This window comes from Galeopterus variegatus, unplaced genomic scaffold, assembly GCF_000696425.1.
Source record: "Galeopterus variegatus unplaced genomic scaffold, G_variegatus-3.0.2 Scaffold780, whole genome shotgun sequence".
Taxonomy (NCBI): Eukaryota; Metazoa; Chordata; class Mammalia; order Dermoptera; family Cynocephalidae; genus Galeopterus; species Galeopterus variegatus.
This window is the reverse complement of record NW_007726891.1, coordinates 103,909-124,660: the sequence shown is the minus strand read 5'-3', so window position 1 is coordinate 124,660 and position 20,752 is coordinate 103,909. Positions and strand designations below refer to the sequence as shown.

At 40.2% G+C, this 20,752-nt stretch overlaps 2 protein-coding genes across 2 annotated transcripts in view; both read left to right on the top strand.

Moving 5' to 3' along the window:
- Positions 1–14,159, top strand: part of RARS (arginyl-tRNA synthetase) — a 29,997-nt gene extending 15,838 nt beyond the window's left edge. Inside the window, exons 9-15 of the mRNA XM_008572401.1 lie at positions 429–533; positions 2,981–3,159; positions 3,979–4,088; positions 6,829–6,934; positions 12,138–12,310; positions 12,711–12,958; positions 13,939–14,159. Of these exons, the coding sequence (XP_008570623.1) occupies positions 429–533; positions 2,981–3,159; positions 3,979–4,088; positions 6,829–6,934; positions 12,138–12,310; positions 12,711–12,958; positions 13,939–14,048 (1,031 nt within the window). The 3' untranslated portion in view covers positions 14,049–14,159. The remainder of the gene's footprint in view (positions 1–428; positions 534–2,980; positions 3,160–3,978; positions 4,089–6,828; positions 6,935–12,137; positions 12,311–12,710; positions 12,959–13,938) is intronic.
- A 6,536-nt stretch (positions 14,160–20,695) lies between these two features.
- The window catches only part of LOC103590211 (rRNA/tRNA 2'-O-methyltransferase fibrillarin-like protein 1), a 1,076-nt gene continuing 1,019 nt past the window's right edge, over positions 20,696–20,752 (top strand). The window contains exon 1 of the mRNA XM_008572404.1: positions 20,696–20,751. Within this exon, the coding sequence (XP_008570626.1) occupies positions 20,696–20,751 (56 nt within the window). The remainder of the gene's footprint in view (position 20,752) is intronic.

The following is a 20,752-nucleotide window of genomic DNA, read 5'->3' as shown; positions in this document are numbered from 1 at the left end:
TCCTACCTACTGTTAATTTTTTTTTTTTTTTTTTTTTTGTCCTTTTTGAGACCGGCCGCACTGTGCTCAGCCAGTGAGCGCTGTGAGCGCACCGGTTATCTCTATATAGGATCCGAACCCGCGGCGGGAGCGCTCCTGCGCTCCCAGCGCCGCACTCTCCCGAGTGCGCCACGGGCACGGCCCCCTACTGTTAATATTTTGATATGTATCTTACCATATTCTTTCCACTTTGCCACAATGGCAGCATGTATGTAATGTTCTGTATCATAAATTTTTTATGTAATTAATTTCTTCCTTTCAAATGTTGTGATTAAATAATAAATTTAATGTAAGGTGTGTGTCCTGTTTTTTTAAATTATAATGCATTTTCTTTATTTGGTGGCAATAAAAATTTATTTTTATCTTTATTCCTCTTTATTTTTCCCTAGAGTTTAATAAAATCTATGATGCATTGGACATCTCATTAATAGAGAGAGGAGAATCTTTTTATCAAGATAGGATGAATGATGTTGTAAAGGAATTTGAAGATAAAGGTAAGCACTCTACTTTTTTTTTTAACTTTTTATTATAGAAATTTTCAAACATAGGCAAAAGTGGAGAGAATTTATAGTAACCCTCAACTTCATGTACTCATCACCCAGCTTTAATGAGTATCAATAATGGCCAACCTTATTATATCTGAATCTTCCACACACTGCTTACATCATATAATTTCATCCATAACTACTTTGGTATAGGTCTCTGAAAGAACAGGCCCTTCCTCCCACCTGAAAACCACAGTACCATTATCACACCAAGAAAATTAATAGTAATTTTTACTACCATGAAATAGAGTTCAACTGTCCAAAATTGATTTGTAACTTTTTAAATCATTAGTGTTTTTAGAGTCTACACATTACATTTGTTTGATTTTTATCTTAAGTTCCGTAAATCCATAGCCACCCCCTACCTTTTTTATTTCTTTTATTGTTGAAGAAATGGCTGTTTGTCCTACAGAATTTCCCATATGGTGTTATTTAACATAATTCCTCTATCTGTATTTTCTAAAGAGGCTTCATTAGATTCTGGTTTGTGTTTTTTTTTGGGGGGGGGGGGGGTTTTTTTGGTTTTTTTTTTTTTTTGGGGGGGGGGGGGTGGTTTTTTTGGCTTTTCTTTTATTTGCAAATTATAAGCAGTGTATCATTGGCTTTCTTTCTGTGATGATAACATTGATTGGTGAGTTCGGATGCTGTCAGCCTGCTGTATCCATAAATTTCTCCATCAGACTTTTCCCTCCTATTTATGATGATGACTTTGATCCACTACTGCATTAACAGTTGGAAAATGGTAGTGTTCTGTTATTCCTCCTCCATTTGTCACTTGGGATTCTCCTATGCAGAATTTGGTCACCTAATTGTCTTGGTTTGCCTGAGGTACAGTTCGTATAAGTCCTTGATTACTTTTATTTATCAATTGTCAGAATAAAGGATTCGTTTCTTAGCATCTCTAGATATGACAAGCGAGTTGTTTGATTTTAGCATTATTGTGAATGGGATTTAATATATGTTATATTTTTCAATTATTCGCCTTTATTATTTGTAATGCTCAGCTTGTCCCATTTTTGTCTAGCAGTAGCCTCCTCAAATTGGATTTTCTGGTTTTTGTTTTGTTTTTATGAGAAAGCAGGCATAGGGTAGTTAGTAACTTTCAAGGTCATATAGCTAATAAGTGATAAGTCTGAGATTCAAACCTAGGCAGTCTAGCTTCAGAGTTTACATTTTTAACCACTGTTGTATAGTGCCTTTACCTTACTAAGCCTCAGTTTCCTAAACTGTAAGAAATCATAGAATTATATACTGCATACAGTTACTGTGAAGGTTAAATTTAAGACTTAGTACAGTATATGGCACATAGTAATACTCAAACACTTTTGTTATTATCATCACGTTCTTTCCTGTCCCTTTGTGCATCCAAGAATTTTGCCTTTTTTTTTTTTTTTTTTTTTTTCCTTTTTTGTCTTTTTTACTGACCGGTAACGGGATCGCAACCCTCGGTGTCGCGCCCATACCGGGGACCGGCAACAGGATCGCAACACTCGGTGTTGCGCCCGCACCGCGCTCAACCAGTGAGCGGGAACCGGTCTCCACATGGGATCCGAACCCTCGGCGGGAGCGCCTCCACACTCCCAAGCGGCGCACTCTCCAGTGCGCCACCGGGCTGGCCCGAATTTTGCCTTTTTCATCATGAGTATATAAACATTTTTATTTTTTCTTTCCACTGCTTATACCAAGTGCTAAATCCTGCCATGTTTGTTTCCTAGACCCTGTGACAGTGTTAACTTCTTTTTAGCATATTGTAAGAGGTCAGTATAGGAATTGCATCTTTCTCCAAGAGGAAAGTTATGGCTCCATCTTGGAAACAAAGCACAGATTTTCATTTTCTGGGCCTACTGAGCAGGTGGGCCCCAGTGAGGTGTTCTATAAAGAGTTAGGGAGCCAAGTGTAGTGTGAGTCTAGAAAACTGCCAGGATATCTGACCTGTGCCCTGACAGCACGCTGGGTTCCCAGACAACCTTGACAGTAGCCATTTTCCAAGGCTTCTAGTATATCCTGGTAAGAAAACAATTCTGTGATTTCTTCAGCTCTCTAGTAAATATTTTCTTTTTTTTTTTCCTTTTTGTCTTTTTTCGTGACTGGTAACGGGATCGCAACCCTCGGTGTCGCGCCCGTACCACGACCGGCAACAGGATCGCAACCCTCGGTGTTGCGCCCGCACCGCGCTCAACCAGTGAGCGGACCGGTCTCTATATGGGACCTGAACCCTCCGCGGGAGCGCCGCCGCGCCCCCAAGCACCACACTCTACCGAGTGCGCCACCAGGCCGGCCCTAGTAAATATTTTCTAAAATAATCCTAGAATGACTGTTTACAGTCTTAGAATGACTAAACATTCTTATTCCTTGAGGATTCTTCTAACATTACTAATAAAGTTTTTTTTTTCTAGGATTTGTGCAAGTAGATGATGGCAGAAAGATTGTGTTTGTCCCAGGGTGTTCCATACCACTAACCATAGTAAAATCCGATGGAGGCTATACCTATGATACATCTGACCTGGCTGCTATTAAACAAAGACTATTTGAGGAAAAAGCAGATATGATTATCTATGTGGTGGACAGTGGACAAGTAAGTTGGTAGATTTTTATATGTTCTTACATTGTCTGCTTGGAGGAGAGACAGTATGGTAAGGTTGTTGGCATTTGGCACTGGAAAACTGTATAAATGTTCCCCAAAGACTAAGATTCAGAACATTGGTGTAACATAGGAGAAAGAACAGAGTTTGAACCTAGCCAAACCTAGACACTTCCCAGCTTTCCAGCTTTTCTTCACAAACTGGAAAAGGTTACTTCTCTGAACCACAGCGATTGTTCCTATTGATAGGGTTGTTGCTAGACCTAAAATTTGATTGAAGTTATTGCATATGAACCAGCCCTTAATTCAGTTGCTTCTAAAACCTTTGAACATAGAAAGTATAACAGTCTTGCTCTTACTGTTTCTCTTATGTAGGGAATAAAAAAAGAGCTTTTTTTTTTTTTTTTTTTTCCTTTTTTTGTCTTTTTTACTGACCGGTAATGGGATTGCAACCCTCGGTGTCACGCCCGTACCGGGGACCGGCAACGGGATCGTAACCCTCGGTGTTGCACCCGCACCGCACTCAGCCAGTGAGCGGGAACCGGTCTCCACATGGGATCCGAACCCTCGGCGGGAGCGCCGCCGCTCTCCCAAGCGGCGCACTCTCCAGTGTACCACCGGGCCGGCCCAAAAAAGAGCTTTTATAATAACACTTGCCTCACAAAATTTGTGATTTGAGTTTTATAAATCTTTATTCCTAAGCACAAGAGCCTAAGTCTTTATTTTTATTATTATTGTTGTTGTTGTTGTTATTGTTATTGTTATTGTTATTAGAGAACTAGCAAGTAACTTTCTATTTCTGTTGCTTTGTAGTCTGTGCACTTCCAGACAGTATTTGCTGCTGCTCAAATGATTGGTTGGTATGACCCTAAAGTAACTCGAGTGTCCCATGCTGGATTTGGTGTGGTGCTAGGAGAAGACAAGTAAGTCTGGTAAATCAAAATGGTAGTGAAATAACTGATTCCCACATTTCCTTGGAAGAAGCTATGTTTTATTTGATACTATATTAGAATTAAGAAAGTCCACAATTTTATCTACATATGCTATAATGGTTAGCCAAGTTGAGCTGTTTTATACCTATGTCTCATCACTGCCAGAGAATGTATCCACTTAGGGAGATACAGTATGTACAAAGTTGAATGAAAGACAGAGTGCAGACTTACCAGATTATAAAGGTGTTTCCACTCCCACAGATGTAAATTACAAAATCTATAATAACAGCACCTCCTCAGATTTCAGACAGAAATATTTAACAGTATAGTCTAAGCGTTTTGTAAATGTCTCTGTTTTTTCCTTCACAGTTGAACACTTGGTCAAAAGGTATAGATTTATTGAAATTCCAATTGACTTTTAAGATTCACTGCTTTCATTTTTCGTGTTCATCCTAAAAATATTAAGTTTATTGAGACCTTCATATCAATGTCTGTACTTTCAGTTTTCCTATTTTCTAATCATTCCCCCACATTCTGCTCAGTGTTTATGAAATAAAAAGGTAAGTAAAATCAAATATTTATATACAGTATTTGCCAGTTCAAAGACACAAAATATTTCACATTTAACATCTTATACTCACTAGTGTCTTAGGATCACTTGCCATTTAATCAGCATGTCTGTTAAAATCTGTGACATCTTTGATTTGTCAACAAGACTTAAATATTTTATCATTGCACAGAGGTGGTAGTGCTTCTAAAAACCACATGAACTAACTCAAGATGTTTGACTAACCAATGTACAAAAGCCCTAGTACAGCGTATAAAAGGCAGGTTAGGTGTGTCAAGGTATTATTTTAGATATCAATTATATGTAGGTCAAAGACTTTGTTGGAAACAGAAGACACTGGATTCCTACAATGTTTATGGTCCTAAGAAAGTGCTTAAAAACTAACCAAGTTGAGTATTGCTTATAGTATTTTTGTTTCTTAACTGGTGGTTTTTTGGACACTTAGATGATATTCCTACAGTTGGTTGAAATTATAAAATTTACTTTCTACAGTTATCACCTATCACCAGTATTCATATCTTGGCATTTAATTTATCGTATAATGGCTAAGGGATTCTTGATAATTTTTTTTTTATGTTTCTGCACTCAGCATCATGTAATTGAGGCATCCTAGCCCACCAGTGGCAGCTTACCATATTTTAAATATTTACATTAAAATGCTCACAAATTATGCCATTTATTTTTTAGTGGCATTTACCATTTTAAGTTTTTATGTAATAAAAAATATATCTTTTTATTTCATCATCTTCCTACTATTCCTTGGGCACTTCATTGAGTACCTGCAGTGCATGGCATTGGCTGGGTGCTGCACAGTATGTACAGAAAGATTCATAGAGATGGCCTCTTACCTGAAGGAGCCTATCATCCAGAGCAGAGCAATTTCCTATGTAGCCTGTGAAAATATACATGCCAGGCCCTACCATGGGAGTTACTGACTTATTAGATCTAAAGTGGGAATTAGGCATAGAGTGGGTATTAGGTTTTAAAAGTGCTATTGGTGTTCAGATGTGTATCCATCATAGTAGAACCACTAGTCAGAATAGACTAACACAAAATATAAAAGTTCAAGGCAGACACAGGTAGGGAGTAACTGAAAGGATGAGTTATTGCAGAGCAGAAATACTAAGGAAGGCTTCCTTTAGTATTTTATCTAGGCTTTATGATGAGTTTCATTTTATCAAAGATTTGGAAGTTGTTTTGCTCTCAAGGAGGAGGGTATGGCATAAGGAAAGCCATGGGAATATTTAATGTAATTACGAGATAATAAAGGAGTTTGATAAAGACAAGTAGATCCTTTCTAAGACAAGCTCTGAAAATAAAACTTAATAGGAAGTATTGCATTTATTTTGGTAGGCTTTCTGTTAGAGTCAAAAGCGTGTTTTATTTGTATCATTGTTACGTTTGAAGGATTTGTAACCAAAGAAAAAGATAATTTATATACTTGATGTCAGGCAAACTTCTGCTCTGTTTAGTAGGTAAAATTTTTTCTCAAGATGCTTTCAGTAGAGCAGCTGCCCAGAGCAGTGCTTATAAGTGCTTTTGCCCCATCCACAGAGATTCTGATTTCAGTAGATTTTAATGGGGTCCTGTGTCCTATTTTTTAAAATCTCTCCAGCTGATTCTGATATGCATCCAGGATTGGTTACCACTGAACAAGAGGAATCACTAAATAGAGAAATTCAAGTGAGATTTCAGTAAAGAATTTGCTGACTTTGCAAGCAATTTTAGAAGCAAACATGTGTTATATTAGTAATTTTTCTAAAAAAGTAAAACAACTAAGCCAAACTTTGTTTTCCAGGAAAGTGAACAAACTGACAAATATCTTCTTTCTTTCCCTGTTAGGGAATGTATTAAAGGTGAGTGCATAGAGAGAGTGCTGTTAGGAACTGGAACATAGGATGCTTTGAGTTGAGGTCTATAGATGAGAGATACTTGACAGCACCTTGTTTCTTTTGGCATCCTCCCTGTTGCCAACCAGAATAAGGCAGTGTTATTGGCATTAAGCCCTCTCTTAACAGTTCTCCAGAGAAACATACCTTAGAGATTTGAACAAGTGTATGTTGCAGTTTGTGTTCAGGTCCCTCAAACCTTCATTTTCAAATACTTCTAAGTTAAAAGGTCTGTTTTAAAATCTTTTTGATTGGGGCTTTTAAATGTTTTCAGAAAGAAGTTTAAAACACGTTCAGGTGAAACAGTGCGCCTAAAAGACCTTCTAGAAGAAGGACTAAAACGATCCATGGACAAGTTGAAGGAAAAAGAAAGAGACAAGGTAATCCAAGGCCTTACTGGCATAATGTGTACTATGCATTGTGTTGTGATCTTTCATTTTTGTTTTGATTGAGATCTGAAGAGAATTATGAAGTCAGTCCACCTAGGGCAGGCTTATATTGCTCAGATTTTATTGCACGGTAGGTTTGTTTGGTGAATTACTGAATATTTATTTTGAAAATACAGTTCTTGGCTATTACAAAAGACCATGGCTTTTTCCCCCTTTGTTAATGTGGAGTAGTATCTCTGCTTCTTAATGGCAGTTTCCAATGATGGGAGAATATTGCAGACTGAAGGGGTTTGAGTCTACAGTTTACATTAGAGACTACGTCTGCTGAATTCCTTCTCTGGGAGCTTTTTGTAGAGTATGCATAGCAGTCAGTGCTTACCCATCAGCGCCACTGATGAGCCATCAGAGCAGGCAACATGATAGGCTTTCATTTTCATAGCACCCTTAGAGAGGATATGCTTGGGTTTGTGTGGACTTTGGAGGAATTATATTAAAATGATGAAAATTGACAAAAAAAAATTTTTCCCTTTGTGTTTTATTTTAAAATTTAATCACACCAAGGTTAATGGTCTGGATCCCCATACTGGCCACCTAAATAAATAAATAAATAAAATTTAATTGTGCATATTTGTGGGGTACAGTGTGTTATTTCAGTACATGCATATACTGTACAGTGATTCACTTAGGATAAATAGCATATCCATCAAGAAAAAAATCATTTTAACAGAGGAGAGGTGAAGAATTGGGATGCAGAGGGTCTTAATGTCTTACTTTCCAGCGAGTGAAGTGACATTTTGGAAACAGAAGAGTAAAACTACAGAAGGGGAAACAGAATAGAGTAAGATGATAGACATGAAAGAACCAAGCACCAAAAAATGTCCTTTGAGGAGAAGCTTTCTCTTTTGGTTCAAATAGGTCACTGACAATTCTGAGAGTATGGACAGGCCAAAAGGCTACATCCTCTCCACCCGCTTCCTTTCCATTGCCAGCAAAATGAAATGTCAAATAGCTTTTCTCTCTACTTCCAGCAGGTGGTGGCCTAGTCTAACCAGCTAGTATCTCGAAGGTAGTTTTGCCTTTTAATCCTGGCCTAGGCACATCTGGCACAATCAGATGAAAAGCAGAAAGTTTAATCACCTAATCAACTTGGTTAATTAGTCTGCCTGATCACAGAAACTGCTTTGGATTTTTTATTTATTTGAACACCCCAGCTAATATTTTTTTTTTTTTTTTTGTCTTTTGTCTTATTTTTCCGTGTCCGGCAACGGATTGCAACCCTCAGTGTTGCCCCCGTACCGGACCAGGGACCGGCAACGGGATTGCAAACCTTGGTGTTGCTCCCACGCCTCGCTCAGCCAGTGAGCGGGAGCCGGTCCGTATGTGGGATCCGAACCCTCGGGCGGCAGCGCTGCTGCGCCTCCTAAGCGGCGCACTATCCAGTGCGCCACTGGGCCGGCCCCCAGCTAATATTTTTTTAAGTTAATTTGTGTGCAGTAAAGTGCACAAGTTGATGAATTTTTACATGTGTACACCTTATTATATTACCTGATCAAGATATATTTCCATCACTCAAGAAATTTTATTTTGGAATTTCATATAAATGAAATTTAAAGTATGTGCTCTTTTCCATGTGTATCAGTAGTTCATTTCTTTTATTACTTAATAGTATTCTGTTGTATGGATGTACCACATTTTATCTGTCCTGTTGGTGGACATTAGGATTGTTTCCAGTCATTGGCTAATATGAATAAAAAACTAATTTAAACATTATTGTTCAAGCCCTCTCAGAGATACATAACACTTTTTCTTTTGGATATATATCTAGGAACAGCATTGCTGGGTTGTAGGGTTGGCTTATGCTTAACTTTGTTAAAAATTGCCAAGGAGAAAGTTGTAACCATTATATTTCCCACTACTAATATGTGAAAGTTCCAACTGCTCCATGTCTTTACCAGCACTTGGTTTACTCAGTTTTAGCCTTTCTAATGAGTGTGCAGTGGCATCTCATTGTGGTTAAAATTTGCATTTCCCTGATGAATAATGCTGTTGAGTACTGTTTTAAGCTTATCAGCTTTAGATACTCATCTTTTGTGAAGGATCTATTCAAAAATTTGCCCATTTTTAATTTTAAAATTTTTATTTTTGCTTTAAACCATCAATATTTATTTATATTTATCCACATATTCACTCTTTCCCGTGTACTTTATTCCTTCCTGCATTTTTTTTTTTTTTGCTTCCATCCAGGACTACTTTCCTTCAGTCTGAAGATCTCCTTTAGTATGTTTTCATAGCACATGTCTGCTGGTGACAAATTCTGTCAGCATTTGTCTGAAAGTGTCTTTGTCACCTTCAATTTTGAATGATGTTTTTGGTGGTATAGAATTCTAGTTTGGATTGGAGAGCTGGCAACACTGAGGTCAAGGATTTGGATCCCCTTACAGGCCAGCTGTCAAAAAAAAAAGAAAAAATTCTACTTTGGCAGCTGTTTTCTTTTTTTGTTTTGTTATTTTTGGTTTTGGCAGCTGTTTTCTTTCAACATTTTAAAGATGGCATTCCATTGTCTTCTAGCTTCCATAGTTTCTTTTGAAAATCACTTGTAAGTTTTGTTCTTGCTTCTTTGAAGGTGTGTATGTTTTTCTCCAACTACTATTAGTATTTTTTTAGGCTTTGTTTCCAGCATTTTGACTAAAAAAAGCCTAAGCCTATGGTTTTGGGGAGTCATTTTTGTCTGCTTCTTTCTTTTGTATTTACCCTGCTTGCGGGGATTGTAGAGCTTCCTAAATCTATGGGTTGAATTCTTTCATTGGTTTAGGAAAATTCTTGATCATATCTTCAGATATTACTTCTTTTATTTATTCTGCTTTTTTTGGAATTCCAAGTACATATATTATACTGAAAACTTTGACACTGTCCCATGTGTCTCGTTATGCTCTGATTTTTTTCTTTCTCTTTGCTTCATTTTGAATATTTTCTACTTCAGATATTACATTTTGCTGTTCTGTATTCAAGATATCTGTTGAAATCTTGTATCTTTTCATCTAATTTTGTCTCTTTCTCTTTTTTGAACATGTTAATCATAGTTTTCTTTAAACTTTTCATTTCAAAATAATTTTAGACATCAAAAAGTTGCAAAATAGTATAAAGAATTTTTTATGTCCTTTACTTAGCTTCCCCAAATACTAATATCTTACACAGCTAGAGTATGATGATCAAAATCAGAAAATCTATTTTGATACAGTACTTAACTCATCTCATCCAAGTTTCACTATTGGTCTCACTAATGTTGTTGTTGTTGTTTTCCTAGTTCAGGATCCATTCCAGGATAACATGTTGCATTTAGTTGTCATGTCTCCTTGGTCTTTCTTTGACTTTTTTTTTTTTTTTTTTTTTTTTTTTTGTCTTTTTCCGTGTCCGGCAACGGATCGCAACCCTCAGTGTTGCCCCTGTACCGGACCGGGACCGGCATCGGGATCGCAACCCTCGGTGTTGCCCCCGCGCCTCGCTCAGCCAGTGAGCGGGAACCGGTCTGTATGTGGGATCCAAACCCTCGGGCGGGAGCGCCGCCACGCTTCCCAAGCGGCGCACTTATCCAGTGTGCCACCGGGCCGGCCCTGACCTTTACACTTTTGAAGAGTATTGGTCAGTTATTTTGTAGAATCCTTCTTAGTTGGATTTGTCTGATATTTCCTCATGATTAAATTCAGGTTATGCAGTCTTGGCAAGAGTAGATGTAGAGTCCTTCTCAGTTCATTTCAGGAGGCACATGATGTTGGTAAGTCTCATGATTGGCAATACTACTTTTAATCACTTGGTTAAGGTGATAACGTTCAGTTTTCTCCACTGTAAAGTTACTATTTTTCCACTTCTCACTAATAAATATTTTTAAAGTAAATCGTTTTCCCCCTCCCTTCCTCCCTACTGACCCCCCCATCCCCCCCACCCCCAGCTTAGTGTTTAGTCATTTCATCTTGCTTTTAGGAAGCTTCATCTGTTATTAGATGCTGGACATTGTGATTGAAAAATTACAAAGGTTCTGGCTGAGGTTATCTCCCCGAGAGACAGTTCTTTTGTAGCTGGCAGATAGCTAATCAGTTAATTATCTTGGTCCTGTCAATGTTGGTCTCAGGCTTTGTTAGTGTTGAACTCTTCCAATTTTACCTTTTACTGCTAGGGTAAGGTCCTTACTCCTAAAATATGGCCCTTTGGTTCACTAGGGTGTTTTCTAAAAGCACCCTTCCACCTTGCTGCTACTGTTACTGCCCAGCATTACACAGCTACTGAAATCTCTGCTCAGCTTTTTAATCACCCCATTGCTCTTTCCTGCTAGATTTTTTTGGGAGTCTTGCTATGTGCTTGCCAGCCATATGACAATTTGAAAGAAAATTGTTCCAAGAGTTTTTCATTCCTCTGTGGTTCCCTCCTCTTGGGGATTTTGTATTTGCTTCCTTAGTAGCCCCCATACTCTGAACTCTTCTTGCCCCAATAAAACCACTTCTTTCTGCTTGGCTTTTGTCCCCCTTGTCCACCATATAGTGATTTGGAAAATGCTCTCAGGGAAAAAGCCAAGTGAGTATGGAATTCATTTCCTATGTTTCCCTTCTCCTGAGAATTATAGCCTCTCAAATTTTGCTTGTGTTGATGCTCTCCAGTGACTTTGAACGGTTAGTTTAATGTATTTTACCCAGCTTTTAACTAGCTGCTTTAATCATTTGTGGCCTAATCTACAGAATACATGACCAAATATTACAAAAGAATGCATGAGTTCTTTCTTTCACTCTTGATATACTGTTGATTTCAGTTACTTACTTGATAATTTTTTACTTTTACTACGTTACTGTGTTTCCTGTAACCTCATAATGTTTATGGTATGAAGTGAATATAAGCTAATCATTGGTGCTTTTGGTTTTATGTCTACTGAATACATTAAAGGAAAGTATTCATGCTGATACTTGATATTTTTACAAGTCAGGTTTCTCATAGAAGCATTGTTTTGTTGTGCACAGTTGAGTTTTATATTTTCATTATTCTCTTCATACATTGGCCCATGTCATTCTACCTCAATGTCAATATTTACTAAAGTTTATTGATAAGAGAGCATCATTAGATGCTCCCTAACCCAGTCTTCTGTCTGTGAAACACCAGGGCAGAATCAGTGGTCAGTAAGCTATGAAGTATTGTTGTGTTTTTCCCAAAGGTCTTAACTGCAGAGGAATTGAAGGCTGCTCAGACATCTGTTGCTTATGGCTGTATCAAATATGCTGACCTTTCCCACAACCGGTTGAATGACTACGTCTTCTCCTTTGATAAAATGCTAGATGACAGAGGAAACACCGCTGCTTACTTGCTGTATGCCTTCACTAGAATCAGGTAATAGTACATAGACTTTGTGTTATTTTAGTTGCTCCAAAATGTGTTTTCCTGGCTTATTTTACTGTGTGCAAGCATCCTCTTCTAGAATTTCAGTTATACCAGAATTCCTATGCCTGACCCTGTTTGTTCTGGCAGATATTCTTGGTTTAAATACCGGGGAGGTGTCAGCTGACCACCAAAAGAATTATATTCCTGTTTTCAGTGTAACAAAATGCTTAAGACCAGATTATTAGTCTTGCCTAATAGTATGCTCTGTAATAAAATACTTCATCTGTTTTATAAGAATTTCTTTTTAATTGATGATAATTTCTGATTATCATCAGTCACTTCTTATGTGTTTTTGAGTGGAAAAGAATGAGCATGCCTAATGAAAGGGAGCAATTGCCTGATTTTTCAGGTCTATTGCACGTCTGGCCAATATTGATGAAGAGATGCTCCAGAAAGCTGCTCGAGAGACCAAGATCATTTTGGACCATGAGAAGGAATGGAAACTGGGCCGGTGCATTTTACGGTTCCCTGAGATTCTGCAAAAGATTTTAGATGACTTATTTCTCCATACTCTCTGTGACTATATCTATGAGCTGGCAACTACTTTCACAGAGTTCTATGATAGCTGCTATTGTGTAGAGAAAGATCGACAGACTGGTAAGTGTCTCACCTAGTGGACATATTGGGGATGGGGCACCATCTAGGCATTTAAATTGGGTGGGGGAGGTTTTCAGATTTGTTTTATTCATAGAACACCCCCCCCTTTTTTCCCAAATAGTTGCGCAGTGATCCAAATCAGACATAACAGACAAATTTGAACTAGTGCTAATAAAAGCAGAAATGGAATTCTGCCCGTTTAGTCTATTTTTTCACTCTTGGGCACATGGAATAGAACCTTAAGACTCCAAAGAAAACAATTGCAAGACCACTGGGGATAGGATATTTCCAACAAAAGCAGTGTGTCTAAGGGTCCCAGAATGAATCTGAGTGTTCTTGATAATGGAAACTACCCTTGGAAAACAATTGATATCTTTTCTTACCTTTAGCTTTCTGCTGTCCATCATGTTACATAGTTAATGAAGTAGACTGAATCAATGTGTTACAAGGCAAGTAGGCATTTGTGAGGGTCATGCCTGAGAACTGAAACTTTATTGGTGGGGAAAAACTCACTAATATTAAGGTTTAATTATTTCAGAGCATAAGGCCTAGGAAAGAACTCTGAATTTTGAAAAGAAAGATAAAATTTACAGGGTTTTTTTTTTTTTTTTTTTTTAAGATGACCGATAAGGGGATCTTAACCCTTGACTTGGTGTTATCAGCACCACGCTCTCCCAAGTGAGCCACGGGCTGGCCCAAAATTTATAGTTCTAATAGCTGCAGACCTTGTATCTCTTATCTTAATTATCAGTTAAAAACAGATCTCTTGATCTGTTGACACAGAAATGCCTTTATTTTTTGGATCATCCCTCTTTATAGTTTAAGGTAAAAGTGATTCTAGTTAAAGCCCCAAAACATGTATGGGTTGGGCCTGTTCACTTCTAAGTAAAATCCAAAAGAAATCTGTGTTACATAAGTTCTTTAGTAATGATTTTCAAAAAGAGAAACAAGTTAATATCTTCTTTTTTCTGTCCTCTCAGGAAAAGTATTGAAGGTGAACATGTGGCGTATGCTGCTTTGTGAAGCAGTAGCTGCTGTCATGGCCAAGGGGTTTGATATCCTGGGAATAAAACCTGTCCAAAGGATGTAATCCTTCTTAGGTTTGAACACTGTGTGTTTTTACCAAAGTGGCCATTAGCACTGTTTGTTTTTTTACAATCATGTGGATACAAAAACAAGTAAAGAAAATTTGTCTACTATCTATGCAAAATGTGGTTCTTTATCTCTAACAACTGGAGTTCTAAAAAGAAAAAAATCACTTTCACAAATCTACTTATTTCTTGCTGAGCATTAAACCAGAATGACTTAGGGGAGGCCATGGAGTAACATAAGATTTGTGTACCACAGTGAGAGAGTTTATTGGTTTGTAGGGATATGTTTTTATTAATTAGATAAAGAATCCCATTTATTGAGCCCTACTGTAGGCCCAAAGAACTTTTCATTCCTTCATTGTCCCATTTATTCCTCATTCCATTGTTCTTTGGTAGATACTTATCCCTGTTTTATAAGGGAAAAAACAGCCTCCACAGAGATAAGTAACTTGCCCTGGATTGCTCAGGAACAAAGTCAAGATTCATACTCGTGTGGTGTCTAACGCTCAAATTCAAGCTCTTTTCATTTTAGCAAAAGATGACATCAGCAGTGTAATAGCCCCATGTTCAAGGGAAGGGAGCAAGAAAACTTAACAGACTGGAAATTTTCCTGAATCTGCAGATTAACTTTTAGCATCTCATTGGTTATGTGCCAATCCTAGTTGCAAGGGAAGCTAGAAAGCATGAATAGCTAAGCTAAGAAGGACAAAATTGCCATGATTTGCTTAGACCAGTCAAGATTGGTCCCCTGGGGTTGACATATTGTCTCACTTCATGAAATTGGAGTTCTTTTAGCAAGACAGAAGGTGGAGATTGCTGGTGGCAGCAAGCAGGATTTGCAGGAGAAGGGCTTACGGCAGTAATTGCTGAGTCAGTAATCAATGGACTCTCCCAACAAATTTAAAATGAAATGAGAATTCATGTAAAGAAGCTAACACAGAGCTGGCTGATTAGTTCGGTTGGTTAGAGCATGCTGCTGATAACACCAGGGTCAAAAGTTCATATCTTCATACCAGCCAGCCACCAAAAAACAGCAAAAACTCTCCAGTTAGACTGGCTATAATCAAAAAAGCTGAATAACAAATACTGGCAAGGAAGTGGAGAGAGAAGAACTCTCCTACACTGCTGGTGAGACTGTAAATTAGTACAGCCACTATGGAAAACAGTAGGGAGAATTTTCAAGCAGTTACAGACCTAGTATATAATCTAGCAAATCCCACTTTTAGGTATATACCCAAAGGAATGGAAATCATGTCAAAGGGATACGTACACTCCCATGTTCGTCACAGCTCTGTTTACAACAGCCAAGATATGGAACCAACCTAAATGTCCATCAACAGATGACTGAATAAGGAAGATGTGATATATATATACACTATGGAATACTACTCAGCCGTAAAAAATGAAATTCTGCCATTCGCAGCAATATGTATGAGCTTAGAAAAAATTATGTTAAGTGAAATAAGCCAGGCACAGAGGGAAAAATACTGCATGTCCTCACTCATATGTGGGAGCTAAGAGAAAGAAGGAAAGACCACGTGGTGCTTTGGATTGGCAGAGGGAGAGAACAAACCTAGGATTACCTGGGGAAGAGGTGGGGAGGAGGGATGTCAGGGAGAGGTTGAGTGGGAGACACGGAGAATAATGGCAATTTGTGGTCATGGGCATGCTGATAGAATTGCTCTGATCATCACATCTTGGACACAGGTGGTGACAGCTTTGTATTCCATGAATATGTATAACCAGTTATTTAAAAACTAACAATAGAAAAATGGTTAATAAATATGAACCCTAACGTACCATGCTGTTTCCAAGGGCCACCAAGCTCAAAAGAACCTTACAGATGCTATTAATGAGTAACAGCATCTAATGATAGCCCTAATTTACAAACAAAACTGGTATGTAGAAGTCTGATGTGTCCATGTTAGATTACTGCTCCCTCCAACAAACATGAGAAGACTAAGCAGTTTCCTTTTAGCCTACTGACTGCAGAGACACCCCACCTAGATAATAGAATTCATGGGTCAGAAGGTCTGGGACATTTTGTAACTTAAAAACAGGATTCGATGAGATGTAGGAGAAAATAATGAAAAAGACTATGGGGAATGTTAAATTAACCAAAGTTCTTGGTTAGTTCATATGCTAACAAATCAGACCTTTAGCTTCCTGAGACCATAACTATACCTGATTTTATCTGTAAAACATTGTCTTTCCATACATACTTTACAGAAACATAAATATTATTAGATAATACAGATGTCAGAAGCTTTTTCTTAGGAAATAGTAAAGCTCTGATTATCCTGTTTTTAATATGCTAGTCTTTGGGAAAACAAAGAAAACAAGCCAGTTTGGCTTCAGATAATCTTTAATCTCATTCAGGTCTAAGGGCCCTGGTTGTGACCTTTAAGCTTGCCTTCATTTGTCCTCAGCTGGGAGCATCTTCATTGGATGACAGATTTTTTGCTGCTCTGTGCCTGTCCATGAAAAAAAGCTCCACAGTATTGATTTGGGGGTTACAAATAAATTTCATCAAGCTGGTGAATTTGCAAATATAGGATCCTCAATGGGGATCAATTTTATCTTGCTGGTGACTTTATTTTCTTTGTCATTATGAAATGTCTCTCTGGACCATACAGTGAGCCTGGATCTGGGGACCAGACTGCCCTCCCACAACCAGGTACACTGCACCAGCACCTGAGGGCCTGCCCAGAAACCCTAGGTATGGAGCTGGGGACCAGACATTCCCCACAACCAGGCATACTGCCAGCACCAAGGACTATGCTGAAAACATCACCTCCATATGGGTGGCCCACCACAGCCACCACAATAACCATGGCTGCTGCAAAAGCGGCTAGATGCCACAACCACCACGCAGATGGTCCCCCAGCCACTGGAGTGCATTTATACAAGGAGAATCAAATAGAGATAAAGAAGAGGATGTCTCCCTCCACAAAGCCCATTTCAGAGTGACAGAAGAAACATCTGCTCTATGATAATATTGGGGGACCTGATCACACCTCTCAGCATTGGACAGATCATCTAGGCAACAAATCAACAGAGTAACCATTATTCTTTCAGAGGGAGAGAAGAAATCTAGGGAGATTGGGGGCGTGGAGGAGGATGGGAAGACATTGGACAAGAGGCATAAAGAATAATTACAATTTGTAACAATATATGTGCTAGTAATATTGATTTGACCAACATACCTCAGTGTTGAATCCCCAAAATATGTATAATCAATTTTGATTCAATAAAAACTAAAACAAAACAAAAAAGCTGTTTCAGGTAAAAGTTTGGCAGATCCCTTTGTGTTGGATATGGATCCCCTTCAGTAGCCTGGAGGCATAAGTGGAGAGGGTTCATTGTTGGGGACTGGACTTTTGAAGCCTGAACAAAAAGCAAAGAAGGAAGAAGTTATGCAAACATAAGTGCAGACCTCCACAATACTGTGTACCAGAGTGATGGAAAATACTTATGCTCATTGACGAAAGTTCTGTACGGCTAAGTTGAATACCTGTATCACATGTACTATTAGCACATTTATGATATAGCTTTCTTTGCTAATGTACTATGCTTTATGAGCTCACACACATTTTCTAAGTAATAAAATTCTGGAGGTATACGAAATGTATGGGCCGAGTGAAGCAGGCACTGTTGCTGCCTTACCCTCTATTCCCTAGGCCCACCTCTGAGCTCACCTGCAGCTGTGGTAAACAGTTTACAGCATGATGGCAGCTTCTCACTTCAGTGCCTGCTCTCTGCCTGAGAGCTGGCTGTAGCATCAGGGGAGCTTGCAGAACCACGCACAGCAGCAATTTCAACTCCTGACAATAGGGAAGGGAGACTGGTGGATTAGTGCTCCAGCCTCCCAGCCTCCCAGGCGGCAGTGGAACAGTTCTGAGATGCCTCCCACACAATCTCTCGGAGGGTACCCAGAACAGTTGAGCCCCAATTGCTCACTGTGGTAATCTGCTTATTAATGCAGATTAATGCAGCCTTTCTATCTTCTCTGCCTCATTCTCCTCACCCTCACATGTGCTTGCTAGGATCAGCTCACAAATAACCCACCCAGACTCAAGTCCTTGTCTGTCTCCAAAAAATAGAACCTGTAGGAGATATATGTATTATATGTATAATGGAATTGGCTCACGTGATTATGGAGGCTGACAAGTCCAAAATCTGTAGAGCTAATGTCCCAGTTGAAATGTGGTCAGGCAGGAAGAGCTAATGTGCCAGTTCAGAGGCCATCGGGTAGGAGAATTCTCTCTTTTTTGGGAAGGGTCATCCTTTTGTTTGATTCAGGCCTTTGACTGATAGGATGAGGCCCACCCAATTATGGAAGGCAATCTACTTTACTCAGTCTACTGACTTAAGTGTTAATCTCATCCTAAAACACCCTCACAGGAACACTCAGAATATAGACCAAGTATCTGGACACCCCATGTCCCTGTCAAGTTGACATATAAAATTAACCATCACAGGGCCAGCCCGGTGGCGCACTGCTACAGTGCGCCGCTTGAGAGCGCGGTGGCGCTCCCGCCGAGGGTTTGGATCCCACATACAGACTGGTTCCACTCACTGGCTGAGTGAGGTGCGGGCACAGCACCAAGGGTTGCGATCCCGTTGCCAGTCCCGGTCCGGTACGGGCGCGACACTGAGGGTTGCGATCCGTTGCCAGACACGAAAAAAAGACAAAAAGGATAAAAAAAAAAATTAACCGTCACAGGGTCTGATTTTGGGGGAAACCCAAACCAAGACACCAAGCGTAGCTCATCATTTTGGGGGAACACTCCTCAATTTGTAGTTAGAGTAGAAACCACTAAGGAGAGTATTTTATGGGAACTATCCACCTCAAGAACCTTACATTTCACTCTCTGACCTTGTCCACATTCCAACACGTAGACTTCTGGCCCCTATTAAGGAGGTACTTTGGTCCTCAGGAGAAACCAGCTCAGGCATCACTGTGCACAAATGTGAGACAGGAAGAGTTGTGGTCCGGGATGCAATGAAAGTTTTATTGTGTGCACATCTGGAGCGTTCAGTAGCCCCTGCCTGACATGTGCCCTGGTCTTCAGGTACACTGTGTCTCTCTGTGGGCCAGGTACTGAGTTCCACTCAGTTCAACTGAGTTCAGCCAGTTGCTTGCACGACCTATATCGTCTTCCTCAGCAGCCAGCGCCAGTGGCCAAAATAGCCCCAATTAGTGTCGCTGTCCCCGGTGCTGATCAAACGCTAACGCCTCCGTGGCGGCTCTTGTGTTGCTGTCCTTGGTGCTTCCCAATGGTTCTTTTTTAAAAAGATCCTACAGACTAGACTGAAAGAGCGGGTTTTTGAAGCATAGACTAGAATTCAAGGATAAACGCGAGATTTTGGCTCCTGTGGAAGTGTGCTATAGGATTTAGGGTACCAGTCTGTAGACCACCATTCCACTGAAGAATCAATACTTTCTTGCTGCCCTGTATCCCAGAGCAAGTTCTGGGATTTAGCACAGTTGATGGGGTAGAGCGAAGGAAGTAGAAGGCAACCAGGGCTGCAGCCTGCTAGCTATTAACCACAGCAGGGGAGCCACTATATTTTGGCAATCCCTGGCTTTCAATTTTCCTCTTTCTTTCTTTCTTTTTTTTTTTTTTTAAAGATGACTGGTAAGGGGATCTTAACCCTTGACTTGGTGTTGTCAGCACCACACTCTCCCAAGTGAGCCACAGGCTGGCCCCTCAACTTTTCTCTTTCTGATTTACCCTGTCCAACCTATTAGAAGTCCTCTGAGGGCCGGCCCGTGGCTCACTCGGGAGAGTGTGGTGCTGATAACGCCAAGGCCACGGGTTCGGATCCCACATAGGGATGGCCGGGTTGCTCACTGGGTGAGCGTGGTGCTGACAACGCCAAGTCAAGGGTTAAGATCCCCTTACCAGTCATCTTTAAAAAAAAAAAAAAAAAAAAAGGAAAAGAAAAGAACATGACCAAAAGAAGTATATAAACATCCAAACAAAGAAGCCAATGCTTTTAGAGAACTTAGCCCGCGCCACGGCTAGGGTAAGAGTATGTGGCGCTTCGAAACAAACCTTTGAGGGAAGAAAAAAATGTATATTTAAACAAACAATTAAAAAAAATTTTTTTTAAACCAAACCTTTGAGGAAGGTTCTATTTTACAGATGGGATAATGACACCCAGATAGATCAAGAAACTTGTCCAAATTCAGACAAGATCCCCAGAGTCAGGTAAGCTTCCCGATCGCAGCAGGGACTGACGCCGATGCTTGTCTCCCCATCTCCTGCCACAGAGACGCCCTCGTGATCCCCAAGAAAGCAGAAGATGGGGAGGCGCAGTGTTCTAGTGAAGGGGCTGCGTCTGCGCGCAGGCCGGGAGAGGGGGGCTTCCGGGGCTGCAAGGTCGCCAGAGCGGCTGTGATGCAATCACGCCTGTCCCTGCGTCAAAGGGCGGCTCCGGGGATGCGGGGACTGCGGTAGATTGGTCCCGACTGCCGCCCACCCCGCCCCGCCGCCCGCCTCTGCTAACCGCGCGGACAGCGCCGCCCTGTCCCCTCCAGGACGCCTGTTCAGAGCCACCGGCGACCCCTGACCACCGCCCCGGGCCAGCGGTAACCTCTGACGACCGTGCCCAGCCCCCCGTGCGCCCAGGGCGCGCCATGAAGTCCGCGGCGAGCTCGCGCGGGGGCGGCGGCTGGGGCGGGGGGCGCGGCGGC